Raw genomic sequence first — 18,990 nt, forward strand, 5'->3', positions numbered from 1 at the left:
CTTCCCTGAACTGCTTCTAATGCAATTGTATCCATTTTCAAATAAGACCAAAACTGTACACAGTACTCCAGATGTGGTTTCACCAAGGTCCTGTACAGCTGTAGTAAAACTTGCCTACTTTTATACTCTATTCCCCTTGCAATAAACGCCAACATTCCAATTGCCTTCCTAATCACTTGCTGTACCTGCATACTAATCTTTTGTGATTCGTGTACCGGGACACCCATATCCCTCTGTACCACCAAGTTCTGCAATCTTTCTCCAGTTACATAGTATACAGCTTTTCTATTCTTCCTGCCAAAGTGGACAAGTTCACATTTTCCCACATTATACTCCATCTGCCAAATTAACCTATCTGTATCCCTTTGTAGAATATTTTACCTCCTCTTGACAACTTACTTTCCTACCTATCTTAGTGTCATCGGCAAATTTAGCTACCATACATACAGTCCCTTCATCCAAGTCATTGACATAAATTGTAAATAGTTGAGGATCCAGCACTGATCCCTTTGCCACTCCACTAGTTACAGCTTGCCAACCTGAAAAAGACCCATTCATTCCCACTCTGTGCTTCCTGTTAGCTAACCAGTCCTTTATCCATGTACTCTTGTGTAATAACCTTTGAAGTGGCTCCTGAACAAATGCCTTTTGGAAATCCAAGTATACCACATCTACAGGTTTCCCGTTATCCACCTTGCTTGTTACTTAGTTGAAATACTCCCACAAATCCATCTATGGAAAATCTAATCAGAAGTCAGTAATTGTTAAACAAATGAAATAGAAGATAAGATATATCTTGCACTTTATCTTTTGTAATATAACTGTAATTGTAACCAAACTCCATTTTAAACTAGAAAATTGATGTATTTATATTTCAGTTATGCTATAGACCGATATCCTAGTGGCAATTTTAATGTAGCAGATTGATTATATAAAAGTCTTTAAATCCTTGCGTTTTTTTTGTGTGCATAGTTTTCTCTTTTTTTTGTTTTTGTTATTTCCTGCTCCTTCACATCTCTGTTTCCTATTGGGATAGTCAAGATCTTCTTGATAGCTGCAGCTGATGCCAGTCTGTTTGGCAATGGCTGCAGACTGGTCTGCTGGTTTTTGTCATTTTTGCTTCTATGTTCCATTAAAGGTTGATAAAACTTTTATAGACACTTACAAATCCTTTCAAATGATTATTGTTGAATAATTATCCATTTCTATTTCCACTTCCTTATATGGTCTTTTATTTAAAAAAAACAGGAGTGATCCCACTTCAGAGTTTGCTTAATGAAAAGAAAGGTTATATCAGAATTTATGAACCAGTTTTCTTTTGTGTTGTATGTCAAAGACAGGACAAGTGTTGTAAGCAAGTATCTTATTCTGATTCTAGAGGAAGGAAAAACTTCTGCTTAAGTTATTTTTGTATTTTGTAAACTTGACTAAATGTGAAGAGGTAACCTTGTTTAGGAGTTGCATAGAGCCATGAAATAATTTTAAGAAAGAAAGACGTGCTTTTATATAGTTCCTTTCACAACCTCAGAACATCTCAAAATGCTTTCTGGCCAATGGAGATTATTTTTTGAGTTGTAGACATTATTGTCATGTAGGAAATAACCAAGTCCAGTGCACCAATATCCCATAGCTAGAAAATAATCCAAGTGTACCTGGTAAGCAAACAAAGACTGAATAATGAGAGAGGTAATTGTTTGTAAAAAAAAAAATCACAATTGACTGATGGCACAGTGAGTAAAGGCAGCTTGTGGTATAGATCTGAACCGTATGAAGGAGGGAAGAGTCTAATCCTTGGGCTGTATTGAGTTTACTGAACTGAGTCAAGATTGTGATGGCATTGGCACAATTAGTCAGTCTATCTGAACTGGGAAAGGCAAAAATCAGTCACTGATCCTATTTCTCTCTTGCTCTTTTCCCTCATGTCCCAAAAATTGCCTTTTTTCAATTTTGTTTTCTGTTTTTCTTGTGTTTGCTAGTTATTCTCTTGCAATATCCATAGGAAGGTGCATGACAGTGGTCTGGAGAAGCTTTCCCTTCAGTTTCACTTTTCTTATTCAACAGAAATGTCTTGCTTCAACTCCATGCTTCTCCCAAGTCTGGCTTAGATCTCTTTCTTGGTACACTTAATGCACTGAGTACCAGATTGTCTCTGGATCAAACTCTAAGTATTATGACGAGGTTAACACCACACACTGTCATAATGATTTTTAACTTTCGTTTGCAGATGTTTTTGTCCAATCTTCTTCCACATTCAGATGCTGTGGGAGCTTGTGTTACTCGGGGAACCTCTTGTTGTTATGGCACCTTCACCTGCTGAGTCATCAGAAACCGTTCTGGCCTTGGTTTGGTAAAGCAATATTTTTGTAGATAAAACCCTACAGATAATATATCAGCCCTTGATGGTAATGTACTGTTGTATCTTTTCAATACACTTAACAGATAATCTATGACTGTCGCTGCCATACAAATTTTGTATTGTTCCCGACAGGAGGCAGTAAATTTTTATTTTAAAAAGCGCCTTAAATCAAATATGTTAAACTATATCACATTAAGAAGAAAAAAATCTTAGTACTGGTACATGTGTGTTATGAAAGTGCAGTAAAAATGTTAATTACATGCATTGCAGTAGATGGTTGTGTAACATGAAATTTTAATTTAAATTAAGAGTAAAATCTCATCATGCAGAATTTATGATGCAACTAGGAAATTTAAACTTTCCAAGCGCTATTTCAAACAACTATGGCAAATCTTACTGTAATAAGTCTGCTCAGTTCAGTCAGGCTCTTCTGTTATATGTGTATGGTGTTGGGGGGGGATGGTGGGAGGGGTAGTGAACTGTGCAAAGTGTACCAATTTTACTTTATTTAAATCTGTAAGTGATAGTAACTTCTATTTTTAATTATGCCATAAGATTTTAGATTCTCCATGAGCAATTGCAGAGAAGTTGGTACTGAATGGGATAATGCATGATTTTATTCTTCTGGAACTGAGCTGAATTGAAGAGCATATTTAATTTTTTTTTCTGATAAATAGGAAAAGTTATCAAAGGTTCTTGCACAAAAAGGTTGCAAGATACGCATTACACCTCCCAACCCTTCTAAAGAAACTGATTACAAGCTTCATCTTTTATAATTTGGGGCTTCTCCAGTGGCTCAAACCTGCCCATCTAAGGAATCATTCATCAATTATGTTTGGCAAAGAGGGAAGAACAATTTAAAACTGTGACACTAATTTTTTTTTAAAATTATTTCCTGGGACGTGGGCATCACTGGCAAAGCCACGTTTGTTGCCCTTGTACAAAAGTAGCACACGCACTAGAAAATTTACAATTCCTCATAAACCATGTTTGCATTCTCTTCAGTTAGATGAACTTTGTTTTTAATGCTTATGAAAAAGAAAATTTCTTCTGGTTTCCACTTAATTTTTTTGAAAATCTATTTAAAGTACTGCAGAAATGTTTAATTCTGACCTACCACAGGTTAGTTTGTAGTTATTGAACTGCTGTCCAGTAATGATCAACAGTTTGTTGAAATTTCAGTAACAGAAGCAGTTCCTTTGTTTATATTCCTGCAGTTATGTACAGTGATGTTACAGTGAAAAGCGCTTCATGTAAAATGGTCCGGTGCTTCTACATAGTTCACTTGGTTGTCTTTTTTTATCTATCCACAGTTGTGTTTCACCATTGAAATATTGCAGTGATTTCAGGCCGTACTTTACGATCCATGACAGCGAATTCAAAGAATACACCACCCGAACACAGGCCCCGTGAGTGCAACTTCCTGTACATTTCACAGTTTTTTCACATATATTTGAATATTTAATGCTAATGACTTGCATAACTTCATGCTTTTGTGATATTAAAAAATCTTTTGTTTCTTTGCTCTTTCCTGTTATGTAGACCATCTGTCATTCTTGGAGTGACCAATCCTTTCTTTGCCAAAACATTACAACACTGGCCTCACATTATCCGAATAGGGGACATGAAGCCAGCAGGTAAATTTGATGGTATTTTCTTATTTTGACTATCTCCATTCAGAAATAATTTCCTCAATGTTGACATGACTTTCATTTAAAACAGTTTGTATTTTCATTCTTTTTTTTTACATTTCCCTAATCATTCAGTCTTGCTTTGGATGAAGATGATACTTCTCCTCATTTTCCTCCTGTTTCCACACTTGGGTCTCCCATTGCCACAGCTGAGATAATGGGTGGCCAGGTAATTTGTTCCCGTGCATCTGCCAATGTCACCGTGAAATTGGCCACTGGAAGATTGCAGGCTGTGTCTGGTAGATCAAAATTGTGGGAGATTCCCAGGCTTAGAGTTGTATTTCACCACTCCATAGTACAGGTTCTTCGAAAACTATGTTTCTTCTTTCCTCTTCCTGCCTTCTCCCATCACCCATTGGAGAAACAGTTGGCCATTGTTTGATGCTTCCCTGCAGTGATGTAGTTGAGATGTGCATCCTGACCCCCCCAGCCTCATTGGTACATTGTGATGCCATTTGGGTACAGTGCATTCCTTAAAGCTATGCTATTGCTATTTCAAACTAAATGATTAAAATATTTAAAACTACAGATTATATGTATGGTGTTGGGGGGGGATGGTGGGAGGGGTAGTGAACTGTGCAAAGTGTACCAATTTTACTTTATTTAAATCTGTAAGTGATAGTAACTTCTATTTTTAATTATGCCATAAGATTTTAGATTCTCCATGAGAAATTGCAGAGAAGTTGGTACTGAATGGGATAATGCATGATTTTATTCTTCTGGAACTGAGCTGAATTGAAGAGCATATTTAATTTTTTTTTCTGATAAATATGAAAATAGGAAAAGTTATCAAAGGTTCTTGCACAAAAAGGTTGCAAGATACGCATTACACCTCCCAACCCTTCTAAAGAAACTGATTACAAGCTTCATCTTTTATAATTTGGGGCTTCTCCAGTAGCTCAAACCTGCCCATCTATGTTTGGCAAATAGGGAAGAACAATTTAAAACTGTGACATTAATTTTTTTTTAAATTATGGGTGTATTGATCAGTGGGAAAAGTAGCATATAGTACTTGTATCCACCTTGCATTAAAAAAAATCACTCATACCGTCCCATTTTAATTTATTTTTATGAAAGCATGGTCGGGTAAGGAAAAATTATTCCAATTGTCTTGTGAATAAAAGCACCACCTGTTGTACTGAGCCATATAGATCAGAAGCTCAGGTTTTTGTAGGTGCTGATGTCACAACGTTCAGGTTTTTATATTTCCTGGGTTCATGGCCTTTGTGGACCCTTATTCACTACAATCCGGACTCCACCTGTTCCTGCCCATTATCCACCCAGAGGTCATAACTGAAAAGTCTTGCTCTGTAAATTCGATACTGAAATGTTAGATATACACCACATGAATTTTCCTCTTTTACAAAGATGCATTGAAAAGCACTCTATTGAGACGAGGCACAGTTTCGGAACAAAAATTGATTTATTTATATAAAATACATGCATAAACTGTATTCAGTTTACACAGTGAGAAAATCAATTACCACACACTCCGCAGTTGTGGAAAACAATAAAGACACTGCGTACCACCACTCTAAACATGGGTTCCCCTTTTTCAGCTTAAACATTCAAATCTAAGTTAGTCCAGAGTTTTAATTCACTGGCTGCTGCTCAAAAACACAGACTACTGTGTGCCTGTGAGAGACAGACAGAGTTCTCTGTGAACTCGTCGTCTGGAAGACCCAGAGGTGGAATTTGGTACACAACTCTATCCATCAAACATTACTGCCCGGAGGTGAGACTACCCCTTCAGTGTGGGAATAGAAAGTGAAGCACCCATTGTTGAAGGGAATGGAATGACACCTGGGCCCTCGGGTGTCACAAGAAGCCATCTTCTCACAGCACCATGAAATATTTGAGATGTATAAAATGATCTTCCCTCTGAATAGCTAGTTAACGTTTCAGATCAAAATTAGGTCTAAACAACAGCAGTAACTTATATTTATACAGTACCTTTAATGTAGTAAAACTTCTTAGGCCAGAATTTTACGTTGGGCGGAAGGCTCCACCCACCGGCCAAAGGGTTGGGGGGTGGGGGGGGCGGTGGCGAGCCCGCCTCCACCAGGCCTGGGGAGCCATGCCAGGATTTTACGCTCTCCAGGCCCTTAATTGGACTTGGGCGGGATTCTACCTCTCTGAGGCAGGAAGTCCCACCTCCGAGAGCTGCTGGCCAATCAGCGGGCCGGCAGCTCTTAGTCCTAGCAGCGCCGCCAGGAGCTGTGGCCACTGCTGGGACTGCACCCAGCCAGCAGCAGGATCGTGAATGCAACAAGGACCACACCACAGTTGAATATCTGAAGTGCAGTTGCAAAGTCAGGAAAATAGCATCAAAAACCTCAACAATTCCAGGTTTAATTATTGAGAAATGTTATTAAGTACGTGAAGTATTCGAGGCACTGCTCTGCATGGATACATGAGTGTTGTGTTGCCAGCATTCCCGTGAGACAGACAGGCCGAGTCTCTGCTATGCAGAACTAAAAAGATTGTTCCTGGAAAGCCTTGTGGTGAATGAACGTGTGGCTCTCTATTCCACTACTGTATTGTCCATGTGAAGAAGGCAAAGTCACAAGAGTCTGAGCTCAGTCTATTCTTGGTGAATGTTCCCCAAACACATCCCAATGTGCGCTCCCATTTCATCCATAAATGCAAGGTTCCTTTCCACATCGTGACAAGCTCCGCAGCATGATCCAGTTGCCTTTGTTGCTTGAATGCTGACCTTAAGTCTCAAGGATTGTTTTCTCAACGGCATGTTTCACATGAAAAAAAATAAAGCAAATCAGTATCAGAGCTTGCCTCCCTCCATCCACTGAAATTACTGTTGTGCACACCTTTTTAAGTTCTGCAGTGAAGGCACCAATTGATAACATCGCCAGTGAAGCACTTATTACCCACCTCAGATGCAGGAATCAGCACATCCTTGCGTCCTCTCCTGCACTGCTTCCGTTGCTTGAATGCTGACCTCAAATCTCAAGGATTGTTTTCTCAAGGGCATGTTTTACATGAAAAGAAATAAGGAAAGAACATCAGTGTCAGAGCTTCCCCCCTCCAATGAAATTACTGTTGAGCATGCTTTATGTTCAGTATAGGCATGTACTGATAACACCGCCAATGTATCACTTAGTACCCACGTCAGCTGTAGGAGTCAGGATGATGTTACTGCCCCTATCTCGTGATGGTTCAATGCTGCTCTCAGGGAAAACATGAATGATGTGAGGGTGCTGGAAAAAGAAGCACATTTCTTTTGGACTATGAACATAAAGCAGGCCATTTAGTCCAGCTGTTCCCTGCTAGTGGTTATGCTACTCCTGCGCCTTCCCATCCACTCCCATTTAATCCTGCCTACTACTATCAGCATCACCTTCCATTTCTTTCTACCTTTGCCTTAAAGCAACATTGAGGATGGAGAACAGTGTGGCTGCACTCCCACCTCACCAGTTATGTACACAGCAAGAGCATTCACTTTCGTGCTACAACTGGACACGGCATGCTTGTTTCTTTTAGTGCTCAGTCTCTTCTTGCTGAACGTTCCCCAAGTGCTTGACCCCTTTGGACGCCCTCTCTGCTTGACAGGCAGCAGCTGGCAATTGCGGAGTCTCACAAGGCTCTGCATAGTTGTTTCAAGGGGGGATGGGAAAACAGGTGGCTGTGTGTCCATGTGCACTGCTCTGATGGGTGCAGGAACAGGTGGCTGTGTGTCCATGTGAACTGCTCTGATGGGTGCAGGAACAGAGCAACTTACAACAGGGACTGGAACACATGTACAGCCTGCACACAGCCCCAGACAATGGAAAGGATTTTAGTGCAGTGCAGTGGACTGGAGCACATGCAGTGCCCCAGATAATGGAAATGTTTTCAGAGCAACTTGCAACAAGGACTGGAGCACATGTAGTGCCCCAGACAATGGAAATGTTTTCAGAGCCAGTTACAACAGGGACTGGAGCACATTTACTGCCTGCACACAGCCCCAGACAATGGAAAGGGTTTTAGTGCAGTGTAGTGGACTGGAGAACACAGCCCTGTTTCACAGCACTCAGGATAGGAAAGGGGTCTGATGAGGAGCCACCATGTTGAATTGTGCCTTTCATATTGTCATGGAATGAGGTGATGATATTTAGTAGCTTTGGTGGGCATCCAATCTTTTCTAGTAGTCTGAAGAGACCACGTCTGCTGACGAAGTCAAAGGCTTTGGTGAGATCAATGAAAGAAATGTAGAGGGGCATCTGTTGTTCGCGGCATTTCTCCTGTATCTGACGAAGGGAGAATAGCATGTCAACGGTCGATCTCTCTGCACGAAAGCCACACTGTGCCTCAGGGTAGACGCGCTCGGCCAGCTTCTGGAGCCTGTTTACAGCGACTCGAGCAAAGACTTCCCCCACTATGCTGAGCAGGGAGATTCCACGGTAGTTGATGCTGTCACCGCGGTCACCTTTGTTTTTATAGAGGGTGATGATATTGGCATCGCGCATGTCCTGAGGTACTGCTCCCTCATCCCAGCACAGGCATAGCAGTTCATGTAGTGCTGAGAGTATAGCAGGCTTGGCACTCTTGATTATTTCAGGGGTAATGCTGTCCTTCCCAGGGGCTTTTCCGCTGGCTAGAGAATCAATGGCATCACTGAGTTCCGATTTTGTTGGCTGTATGTCCAGCTCATCCATGACTGGTAGAGGCTGGGCTGCATTGAGGACAGTCTCAGTGACAACTCCCTGGAGTACAGTTCTAGTTCGTGCTCAACCCAGCGGTCCATTTGTTTGCGTTGGTCAGTGATTATGTCCCCTGATTTAGATTTGAGGGGGGCGATCTTCTTGATGGTTGGCCCAAGAGCTCTCTTAATGCCATCATACATTCCTCTGATGTTTCCGGTGTCTGAGGCCAGCTGAATATGACTGCATAGGTGTTGCCAGTAGTCGTTTGCGCAACGCCTGGCTGTTCTTTGTGCAGTGCCTCTGGCTGCTTTAAGTGCTACGGATATTAACTCGCTGGGGGCTTTCTTGTAGTTCAACAGCGCAATGCGCTTAGCGGCTATGAACAGGTGCCAGCTCTTCATTATGAGATTGAAACCAGTCTGCATTTCTCTTCGCACTTTTGCCGTAGGTGGTCAAAGCTGACTCATAGATGGCGTCTCTGATGTGGGCCCACTTGGTCTCAGCATCCCCTGCGGGAGTGTTTTGAAGGGCTGTTACAAGTGAATTTAGAAATTTTTGTAACAGCTGTGGGTGAGAAATTCTGCTCTTGTTGATGCACGGGTGGCCCTTCTGCTTGGAATGATGCAACTTCTTTGGTCTGAGTCTAACCTTGCTGCACACCAGGGAGTGGTCGGTGTCGCAGTCCGCACTGTGGAAGCTGTGTGTGATTTGAACAATGTTTAAGGCAGCTCGCCTTGTGACAGTGAGGTCTAGCTGGTGCCAACGACGCGATCTTGGGTGCCTCCATGAAACTTGGTGACAGGGTTTAGTGTGAAAGAACGAGTTGGTGATGCAGAGGTTATGTTAGGTACACAACTGAAGCAGTCTCTGCCCGTTCTCATTCATCCTTCCAACGCCATAGCACCCAAGGCAGGAGGGCCATGAGTCATGGTCGGCCCCAACCCTGGCATTAAAGTCCCCCGGCAGGAATAGGTGTTCGGTGTTGGGGATGCTGCTAATGATGTTATGGAGTTCCTTGTAGAACTGATCTTTAGTTTCAGGTGGGGAGCAGAGTGTTGGAGCATAGATGCTGAGTAGGTGTACTGGACCAGAGGTGGTGAGCAGTCGGATGGACAGTATGCGTTCCGAGCCATTTGAGGGAGGCTCTATCATGCTGAGCAAGGAATTTCTGATGGCGAAGCCCACTCCATGCTGTTTTCTTCTCCCTGCTGCTTTCACATGTGTTCAAGTCCTTTGAAAAAGGAATTTTCCTCCACACAAGATCAGGGGGCAGGTTGTTCAATGTTGCCCGTCTAAGCGCGAAGTCCAAAGTACAGAAACTCCTCATCAGGGAACTCCTCTTTGCTGACGATGCTGCTTTAACATCTCACACTGAAGAGTGCCTGCAGAGTCTCATCGACAGGTTTGCGGCTGCCTGCAATGAATTTGGCCTAACCATCAGCCTCAAGAAAACGAACATCATGGGGCAGGACGTCAGAAATGCTCCATCCATCAATATTGGCAACCACGCTCTGGAAGTGGTTCAAGAGTTCACCTACCTAGGCTCAACTATCACCAGTAACCTGTCTCTAGATGCAGAAATCAACAAGCGCATGGGAAAGACTTCCACTGCTATGTCCAGACTGGCCAAGAGAGTGTGGGAAAATGGCGCACTGACACTGAACACAAATGTCCGAGTGTATCAAGCCTGTAACCTCAGTACCTTGCTCTATGGCAGCGAGGCCTGGACAACGTATGTCAGCCAAGAGCGACGTCTCAATTCATTCCATCTTTGCTGCCTCCGGAGAATACTTGGCATCAGGTGGCAGGACCGTATCTCCAACACAGAAGTCGTCGAGACGGCCAACATCCTCAGCTTATACACACTACTGAGTCAGCAGCGCTTGAGATGGCTTGACCATGTGAGCCGCATGGAAGATGGCAGGATCCCCAAAGACACATTGTACAGCGAGCTCGCCACTGGTATCAGACCCACCAGCCGTCCATGTTTCCGCTTTAAAGAAATCTGCAAACGCGACATGAAGTCCTGTGACATTGATCACAAGTCGTGGGAGTCAATTGCCAGCATTCGCCAGAGCTGGCGGGCAGCCATAAAGGCGGGGCTAAAGTGTGGCGAGTCGAAGAGACTTAGCAGTTGGCAGGAAAAAAGACAGAGGCGCAAGGGGAGAGCCAACTGTGTAACAGCCACGACAAACAAATTTTTCTGCAGCACCTGTGGAAAAGCCTGTCACTCTAGAATTGGCCTTTATAGCCATTCCAGGCGCTGCTCCACACACCACTGACCACCTCCAGGCGCTTACGCATTGTCTCTCGAGATAAGGAGGCCAAAGATTGAAGATTGAGTGGACTGGAGCACATGTAGTGCTCCAGACAATGGAAATGTTTTCAGAGCAACTTACCTTGAAGCAGACTGAAATCTCCAAAACGACTAAATAATTGCAAGAAAATGCCCGACGAAACCTCTCCTCCTTCCACTTTCAGAAACTCGCGCCGAAGCTTGACGCATGCGTGAATATCCGAAGGTTGACGCATGCGCGAATACCCGCTGGCGTTGCATAAATCGCATGCGCAGAGGCCAACTCGGCGCGTTGCCCGAAGATGCACACGTCACGCGATGACGTCATCGGCGCATGCGCTAACCAGTCCTGGCAAGCCGGAACGCAGCGCAAGCGCAGAGAGCAGGAGACCGTCTGCGCATGTGCGTACCGCGGCGCAGCCTGATGATGTCAGTGACAACCAGCATTGTCAGGAATCACTTTGTACTCATAATGCGCTGCAGACAACAAAGATGGAAATTATTGAACCTCTTTTCCTGCTAGCTGTAAGTTGTCTATGTTTCACAGCCATACAGCAAGGTGCTGAGAACACAGGCATTGTAAACCATCAGCTTGGTCCTAAGGGTCAGCTTGGTGTTACCCCATGCGCATCTCGCAAGTCGGCCAAAGGTGGAAGCTGCTTTCCCTATGTGTGTATCGAGCTGTGCATCAAAGAATAGATTGTCTGTCACGGTGGACCCAAGGTAGCAGAATTTACTAACAACTTCCAGTGGTGTGTTATTTCGTGTGATCCGGGGCAGAGGTGCAACATCTTGTCCCATGACCTTGGTTTTCTTGACGTTTATAGTCAAGGACAATAAGTTATAGGCATGGGAGAAAACAGTCCATGAGTCTTTGTAGCTGAGTTTCCGTGTGAGCAACTTGCGCAGCATCATCAGCGTAGAGCAGTTCTCTGATCAGGGTGCCATGTGTTTTTGTCTTCACTTTCAGCCTTAATAGATTATAGAGCTTGTCGTCTGACCTACTGTGCAAGTAGACTCCTTCCATATCTACAGGGAAGGCGAAGGTCAGGATCATGGAGAAGAAGATGTCAAACAGAGTGCGGGCTAGGACACAATCCTGTTTCACTCCATTCTTCACTCCGAAACTGTCGGAAGTGGAGCTTACAGTGCAGTAAATATTGTCATGGAAGGAGCGGATAAGACTGAGGAGCTTCAGTGGACAGCCAGTTTTTCCCAAAATCTGGTAGACCCCTGCTCTGCTGACAGTATTGAATGCCTTAGTGAGATCTACGAAGTAAGGTAAAGGGGTATGCTCTGTTCCCTGTAGCTGGCTTATGGAGAAGATCATGTCCACAGTAGATCTGCCGGCACAGAAACCGCAGTATGCTTCTAGGTACGCTCGGTCTGCAAATAAATGGAGTCTTTTAAGTATGACCCCAACAGAGGCCTTCCCTGTTATTGCCAAGGAGTAAGATGCCCTTGTAGTTGTTACAGTCTCCTTTGTCACCTTCGTTTTTATATAGTGTGATGAGTTTGGTGTCACGCAGCTCCTGTGGAACAGAGCCTACTTTCCAGCAGAGAAGGAGAAGGTCATAAAGGTGTGGCAATAGATGGGACTTTCCGTGCTTGAGCAATTCATCTGGGATTCTGTGCTTGTCGGGTCCCCTTCTGTTCACTAGGCGGTCTATGACCTCCTCGAGCTCCAGTGATGAAGCTTTTTCATCTAACTCATCCATGACGGGAAGTTACAGGAGAGCGTCAAGTGCGGACTGGGAGATGGCTGACTCACAGGTGTACAGCTCACAGTAGTGTTCAACCCAGCAGGACATCTGCTTACTTCTGTCAGTGAGTACTTCATCTGCCGAATTCAGGGAGCAACTTTGGTGATGGAAGGGCCAAGTGCCCTCTTGATCCCTTTGTACATAGCTCATAGATTTCCTTTGTCATATGCAATTTAGATTTTTTTGACATAAGTTGATCCAGCATTCGTTTGCACAGTATCTCCCTGTCTTTTGCACGGCTGTCTTGGCAACTTTCAGGTCGTGCAGTGACTTAGCTGTTGAGTTTATGTTGTGCATCATGTAGGATTTTTTTTGCATCAATGACGGTTATTATCTCAGCTGAGTAGGTCTCAAACCAGCCCTTGTTGCAGGTTCCGCCTTTACCAAATGATGCTTCTGCTCCTTCAAAGCTGATTGGGCTTTGTGACTTCCAAGCCTCATCGATGCCAGCATCTGTGCTTCCCATTAAGGCTTTAGTGGGTACCAAGCGTTCTAGCGACAGTACAAAGTGCTGGTATTTGGCATCATTGCTGATGCAAGGGACGTTGTGCATGGCAGACCGTTGCATTTGGAGCTGTGGAACTTTTGGGGATGCATCTTTACTCTGTTGCTGATAAGAGAGTGGTCAGTGTCACAATCTGCATTGTGGTAGGTGTGGGTGTGAAGAGCACTGGGCAGATCCCACCTCCTCATGATGACTAGGTCGAGTTGGTGCCAATGTCCAGACCTTGGGTGATGCCATGATACTTTGTAGAGATGTCTGCCCTGGAAGAAGGTGTTGTTCATTCAGGGCACAAAGCTCAAGAAGGCGTTGTCCATTAGCGTTGATCTTGCCCACCGCATGACGACTGAGGCACATTGGCCATGAATCACGGTCTGCGTTGAAGTCACCCAGGATGGAATGCCTGTCACCATTTGGGACGTTCCTCAGAATGTCACCTAGAATTTCATAGAAATACTCTAATACTCTTTATCTGACATGCTGGCATACAGAGTTGGTGCATAGATGCATATGATGTTGACTGTGCCTCCATCAGATAATAGCCGCAGGGAGATGAAGCGCTCCGAGGTTGCTACTTGTGGCTCAATTGCTATCTAAGGAGCCTGGGTGAGTTGCTGCAGTACATCTTGAAAATGGTACAACTGCTGCCACTGTGTTTCGGTGGTGGAGGGAGTGAGTGTTGAAGGTGGTGGATGGTGTGCCAATCAAGCGGGCCACTTTGTCCTGGAGCTGCACCCACAAGGAGGTGAGTTACTCGCCGCAGAATTCCTAGCCCTTGATGTGCTCTTGTAGCCACAATATTTATATGGCTGGTCCATTTCAGTTTCTGGTCAATGGTGACCCCCAGGATGTTGTTTGTGGGGGATTCAGGGATGGTAATGCCATTGAACTTCAAGGGGAGATGGTTAGATTCTCTTATTTGAGATCGTCATTGCCTGGCACTTGTGTGGTACAAATGTTACTTGCCACTGATCAGTGCAAGCCTGGATGTTGTCCAGGTCTTGCTGCATCTGGATGTGGGCTGCTTCAGTATCTGAGGAGGTGTGAATGGTGCTGAACATCGTACAATCACCAGTGAACATTCCCACTTCTGACTTTATGATGGAGGAAAGGTCATTGATGAAGGAGCAGAAGATGGTTGGGCCTAGGACACTTCCCTGAGGAATTCCTCCAGTGATGACCTGGGACTGAGATGTGTTATGACTGAGGTGGGAGGAGTGCACTGTCTTTTATCGTTCCACTTCTCCACAGGTCACAACATATATTTAAATGTTTATCCAGTTACCGAAAAGGTCAATCATATATTCTACTCTATTCTTAAACAATAAAATTATCAGTTTATTATACAACAAGACGTATCCAGTAATGAAGCAAAGCATTAACACACAGATTGAAATATGAAAGTTCCCTTTTTAAATTCCCCTCACACACACTGAAAAAAAATTAGAATTTCTCCCTGCGGAGGTATGTTACAAACAAAAGACAAAAAAAAAAATACTTTGGCCAAATACTTGCTAATTCTTGAAGAAAAAAGAGAAGATATGAAAGGAAGTCAGTTGCCCCTTTTGGTCTGACATCCGGGTATATGGAGACGGGTCACTGGGATCTGTTCCAAAGCAGTTCTTTTCCGGCAGCGTTGAGAATTAATCTGCCAGGTTTTTCCAGCTTCTCAGGAGAGATGCAGCACCAGGGCTTTTAACTCTCCCACGCTGGATCTTTGCAGGGTTTCTTCAAAGAGGTAGAGAAAGAAGTGAGCTGGGTGGTTTTACCTTGGCAAGTTGAAACACCAACTTTCTTCAAAAACAGTTCATACCCCAAACTGAACTGAAAACAATATCTTCCCCAAACAGAAAGTCAACCTCCTGACCTCTCTGTAAACATCTTCCCCAGGTCACCAAGGTTTCTGTTTATTGAGCTTAAAGCACATGATTTCCAGCACAGGTCATTTTCAAACAACATCTCAAGTGGCCTTTCAGTGAATTTGGTTTTTAAAAAAACATGTCCATGGAATCTTTTCAGTTTTAACACATGTCCTCAAAAAGAAATTTAAAAATGGAAGCACTTTTGTAACAGCTGATTGACCTCCAACCACCACAACCATCTTCCTTTGTGCTAGGTATGACTCCAACCAGTGAAGAGTTTTCCCCGATTCATGTTGACTCCAGTTTAGCTAGGGCACCTTGATGCCATACTCGGTCAAATGCTGCCTTGATGTCAAGGGCAATCGCTCTCACCTCATCTCTTGAGTTCAGCTCTTTTGTCCATGTTTGGATCCAGGCTGTAATGAGGTCAGGCTGAGTGACCCTGGCGGAATCCAAACTAAGCATCAGTGAGTGGGTTACTGCTGAACAATTGCCGCATGATAGCACTGTCAATGACCCCTTCCATCACTTTGCTGATGATCGGGAGTAGACTGAAAAGGCGGTAATTGGCCTGGTTGGGTTTGTCCTGCTTTTTGTGCACAGGACATAACTGGGCAATTTTCCACATTGCCAGATAGATGCCAGTGTTGTAGCTTGTTATGAGTGCTTCCATTTTTTTGTTAAATTTTGAAGATTTGTGGTTTAAAACTGAAAAGGAGTCCATGGATTTTTTTTTTACAAGGGTCACTGAGAGGTTTGGACTGTAAACAGTTACTGGAACGCACCTGTCTGCAAATAATTACCAAGCAGGGGTTGTTTTCAACTTGGGGAAAGATGTTTGCAGAGAAGTGACAGGTCAAGATTTATAGGGGTCAGGAGGCTTGAATCCTGACATTGTTTATGGTTTCACTTTGGACAATGGTTTGAAAGACAGTTGGAGAAAATTTGCCAAGGAAGCAAAACCCCAGCTCAGTCTGTTCCAGCTCTTTGAAAACACCTGCCAGTTTTCTATCTCTTGAGAAGCAAGTGTAAGAAACTGCCTGAAAGCTCTGCTGCAATTTTTCCTGGAAAGCCTGCCCGAACTGATCTTCAACGTCGCCTGTCAAGAACCATTCTCAGAAGATCCCAGTGACAGCCATCTATACGTATTTGGGACGCCAAACCAAAAAGGACTTCTGACATTTTTTCGTATCTTCTCTTTTTTTCTTCAATAATTTGCAAGTATTTTAGCCAACATAATCTTTGTTGGGTTTTTTTGTACTAGAGCTCTAAAGAGTACACGTATGAGGGGCTAAGGTAAAAAGGGAACTTTTATATTTCTATCTGTGTATTTGTGCTTTGCTTCATTACTGGTTAAGACTTGTTTTATAATAAACTGGTAATTTTGTTCTTTATTAAAGAAACATGGTATGTGTGTTTTATTCTGGGATAAAAATAGAGTTTATGATTAACCGTATCGGTAAGTGGGAAAAAATTTTAATATATGTTGTGACCCGTGGAGAACTGGAACTAGAATAAACAGTGCATTCCTCCCGCCTCAGTCATAACAAGCTGTACTGGAACAGCTTGTCTAGGGGCGCAGCTAGTTCTGGAGCACAGTTCTTCAGTGCTGTTGCTGGAATGTTGTCAGGGCCCATATCCTTTGCAGTATCCAGTGCATTCAGCCCTTTCTCGATATCATGTGAATGAATCGGATTGGCATATGTAATGCTGGGGACCTCAAAGGGAGGCCGAGATGGATCATCCACTCGGCACTTCTGGCTAAAGATGAATGCAAATGCTTCAGCCTTGTCTTTTGCATTGATGTGCTGAACTCTCACATCATTGAGGATGGGGATATTTGTGGAGCCTCCTCCTCCTGTTAGTTGTTTAAATGTCCAACACAATTTAAGACTGGATGCGGCAGGACTGCAGAGCTTACATCTGATCCGTTGGTTATGGGATCGCTTAGTCCTGTCTATTGCATGCTGCTTCCGCTGTTTGGCATGCATATAGTACTGTGTTGTAGCTTCACCAGGCTGACACCTCATTTTTAGGTATGCTTGGTGCTGCTCCTGGCATGCCCTCCTTCACTGTTCATTGAACCAGGGTTGGTCCCCCAGCTTGATAACGGTAGAGTGAGGGATATGCCGGGCCAGGAGGTTACAGGTTGTGGTTGAATACAATTCTGCTGCTGATGGCCCACAGCGCCTCATGGATGCCCAGTTTTGAGTTGCTAGATTTGTTCACAATGTATTGCATTTAGTATGCTGGTAGTGCCACATAACGCTCCATTAAAAGTCAGTGCCTTCAGAAAAAAATAGAAAAGTATCATTGTGTGCTTTCTTTTTTTTGCCCCTCTCGTTCTTTGTGTCTCTCATTTTTCTTATTCTTTTTCTTTCCCTCCCCTCTTATTGAGGGAAATGTATACATTGGATAAAAATTGGAAACGTTCAGTTTGTAATTATTTTTCTTCCTAAGAAAATAATTGCCTGTTCTTATTTTATTGACAGTAGTTGAATAGTTCGGGAAGTTTATTTAAATTTGAATCTAATCAGCATATTGTTGAACTGTTTTATATAACAGAATTAATTTTGTTGTTCCATTGTAGGTGATATTCCAAAGCAGGTCAAGGTGAAGAAATTGAAAAATCTGAAGACTTTGGACTCGAAACCTGGTTAGAAAAATTAATATGTTCCGTTCTACTGGTTATTTTGTAAAATAATTCATTGCTTTCACTTAAAACTTCTAAGATAGCAAAAACAATAGTTCCATCCCTAAGTATCAGGGACCAGACAACTCATTTTATTAGCACTTGGCTGTCAGTGCCACTGCTGAGTAATATAGTAAGCACTTGTGCTAACTTGAGCTTCTAAATTTCACCCTGATTTCAGTAAAATAGTGAGTCAGCCCCCATCAGGTGAGGATGAGTAAGCCTGTGGAGGGGGAGTTCGAAGTAAAGCAAAAGCTGGAATCACTTTAGTAAATAATGTCACATTAAGTATTTAGTGCAGAAGCAAAAGAGAACGGAGGAATTAACTTCTACTCTGCTGATTTGAAGACTTTAAAATATTTTACAAATTTTAAATATTTTATCAGTTTTGGGTTAATATAGCAATAAAGCTACTCCTCTCATATGAAGAATATTATTGCTGTAACAGGATTTATTTCAGAATCTGTACCTGGAATTTTCCTAGCCCCTTGGAAACTGGTTTGGAGGCGGGCGAGTCTTCCTATCTCACAGCCTTGCCATTGATTGTGGAATTCCTCGAGATGGCCATGGACATCAAGGTCTTCCTTACTCAGTGCTTCCTTACTGCTCCTACTATTTGAGCCTCAGAAGCACTCTCACTGGTCACACAGTAAGGGCTGCTGGGGTCTCTCGCAGTGAGCTGTGCTGTCCTGAGCTTCCACTTACAGAACCCACCTGCTGTTCTTAATTCTACCAGCTGCCATGACACACAAAAGAAACATGGATGGCTCAGAATTCTCTGTGGCTACCAAAGCAATTAAAATCGTAGATGCCTGGTATGTGCGTGTTCGACATGCAAGATTATGAATCATCAGAAATACCTTGTCAAACAACTTAGGCAAAGTAACAAAGATTCATGATGTGGATAAATTTAAATGTGTTTTTTGTTGGATGCTATTGCAAATGTCGGAGATAAGTCAGCAGTTATGTTCTATCTTTAAATTGTGTATGTGGCTCACCATTAGCCTGTTGATTGCGTATTTGGGAGAGTTCTATTACCTTAATGCTTTCTACTGAAACTGCAGCCAAGGTCCACAGTGCGAGTTTAAATTTTCATATAAAAACAAAATACTGGGGATGCTGGAAATCTGGAACGAGAAGTGTTGGAAATGCTCAGCAGCATCTGTGGAGAGAGAAACAGAGTTG

General features: G+C 43.2%; 1 protein-coding gene across 3 annotated transcripts in view; it reads left to right on the plus strand.

The window, feature by feature from the left end:
- dennd6aa (DENN/MADD domain containing 6Aa) overlaps positions 1 to 18,990 on the plus strand; it is a 148,425-nt gene that overhangs the window by 120,807 nt on the left and 8,628 nt on the right. For all 3 annotated transcript variants that reach the window (XM_068051680.1, XM_068051679.1, XM_068051681.1), the window contains 4 exons: positions 2,225 to 2,347; positions 3,670 to 3,765; positions 3,899 to 3,993; positions 17,704 to 17,769. In XM_068051680.1, the coding sequence (XP_067907781.1) occupies positions 2,225 to 2,347; positions 3,670 to 3,765; positions 3,899 to 3,993; positions 17,704 to 17,769 (380 nt within the window). The remainder of the gene's footprint in view (positions 1 to 2,224; positions 2,348 to 3,669; positions 3,766 to 3,898; positions 3,994 to 17,703; positions 17,770 to 18,990) is intronic.

The sequence above is a fragment of the Heterodontus francisci genome, chromosome 19 (assembly GCF_036365525.1).
Source record: "Heterodontus francisci isolate sHetFra1 chromosome 19, sHetFra1.hap1, whole genome shotgun sequence".
In the NCBI taxonomy this organism is placed as follows: domain Eukaryota; kingdom Metazoa; phylum Chordata; class Chondrichthyes; order Heterodontiformes; family Heterodontidae; genus Heterodontus; species Heterodontus francisci.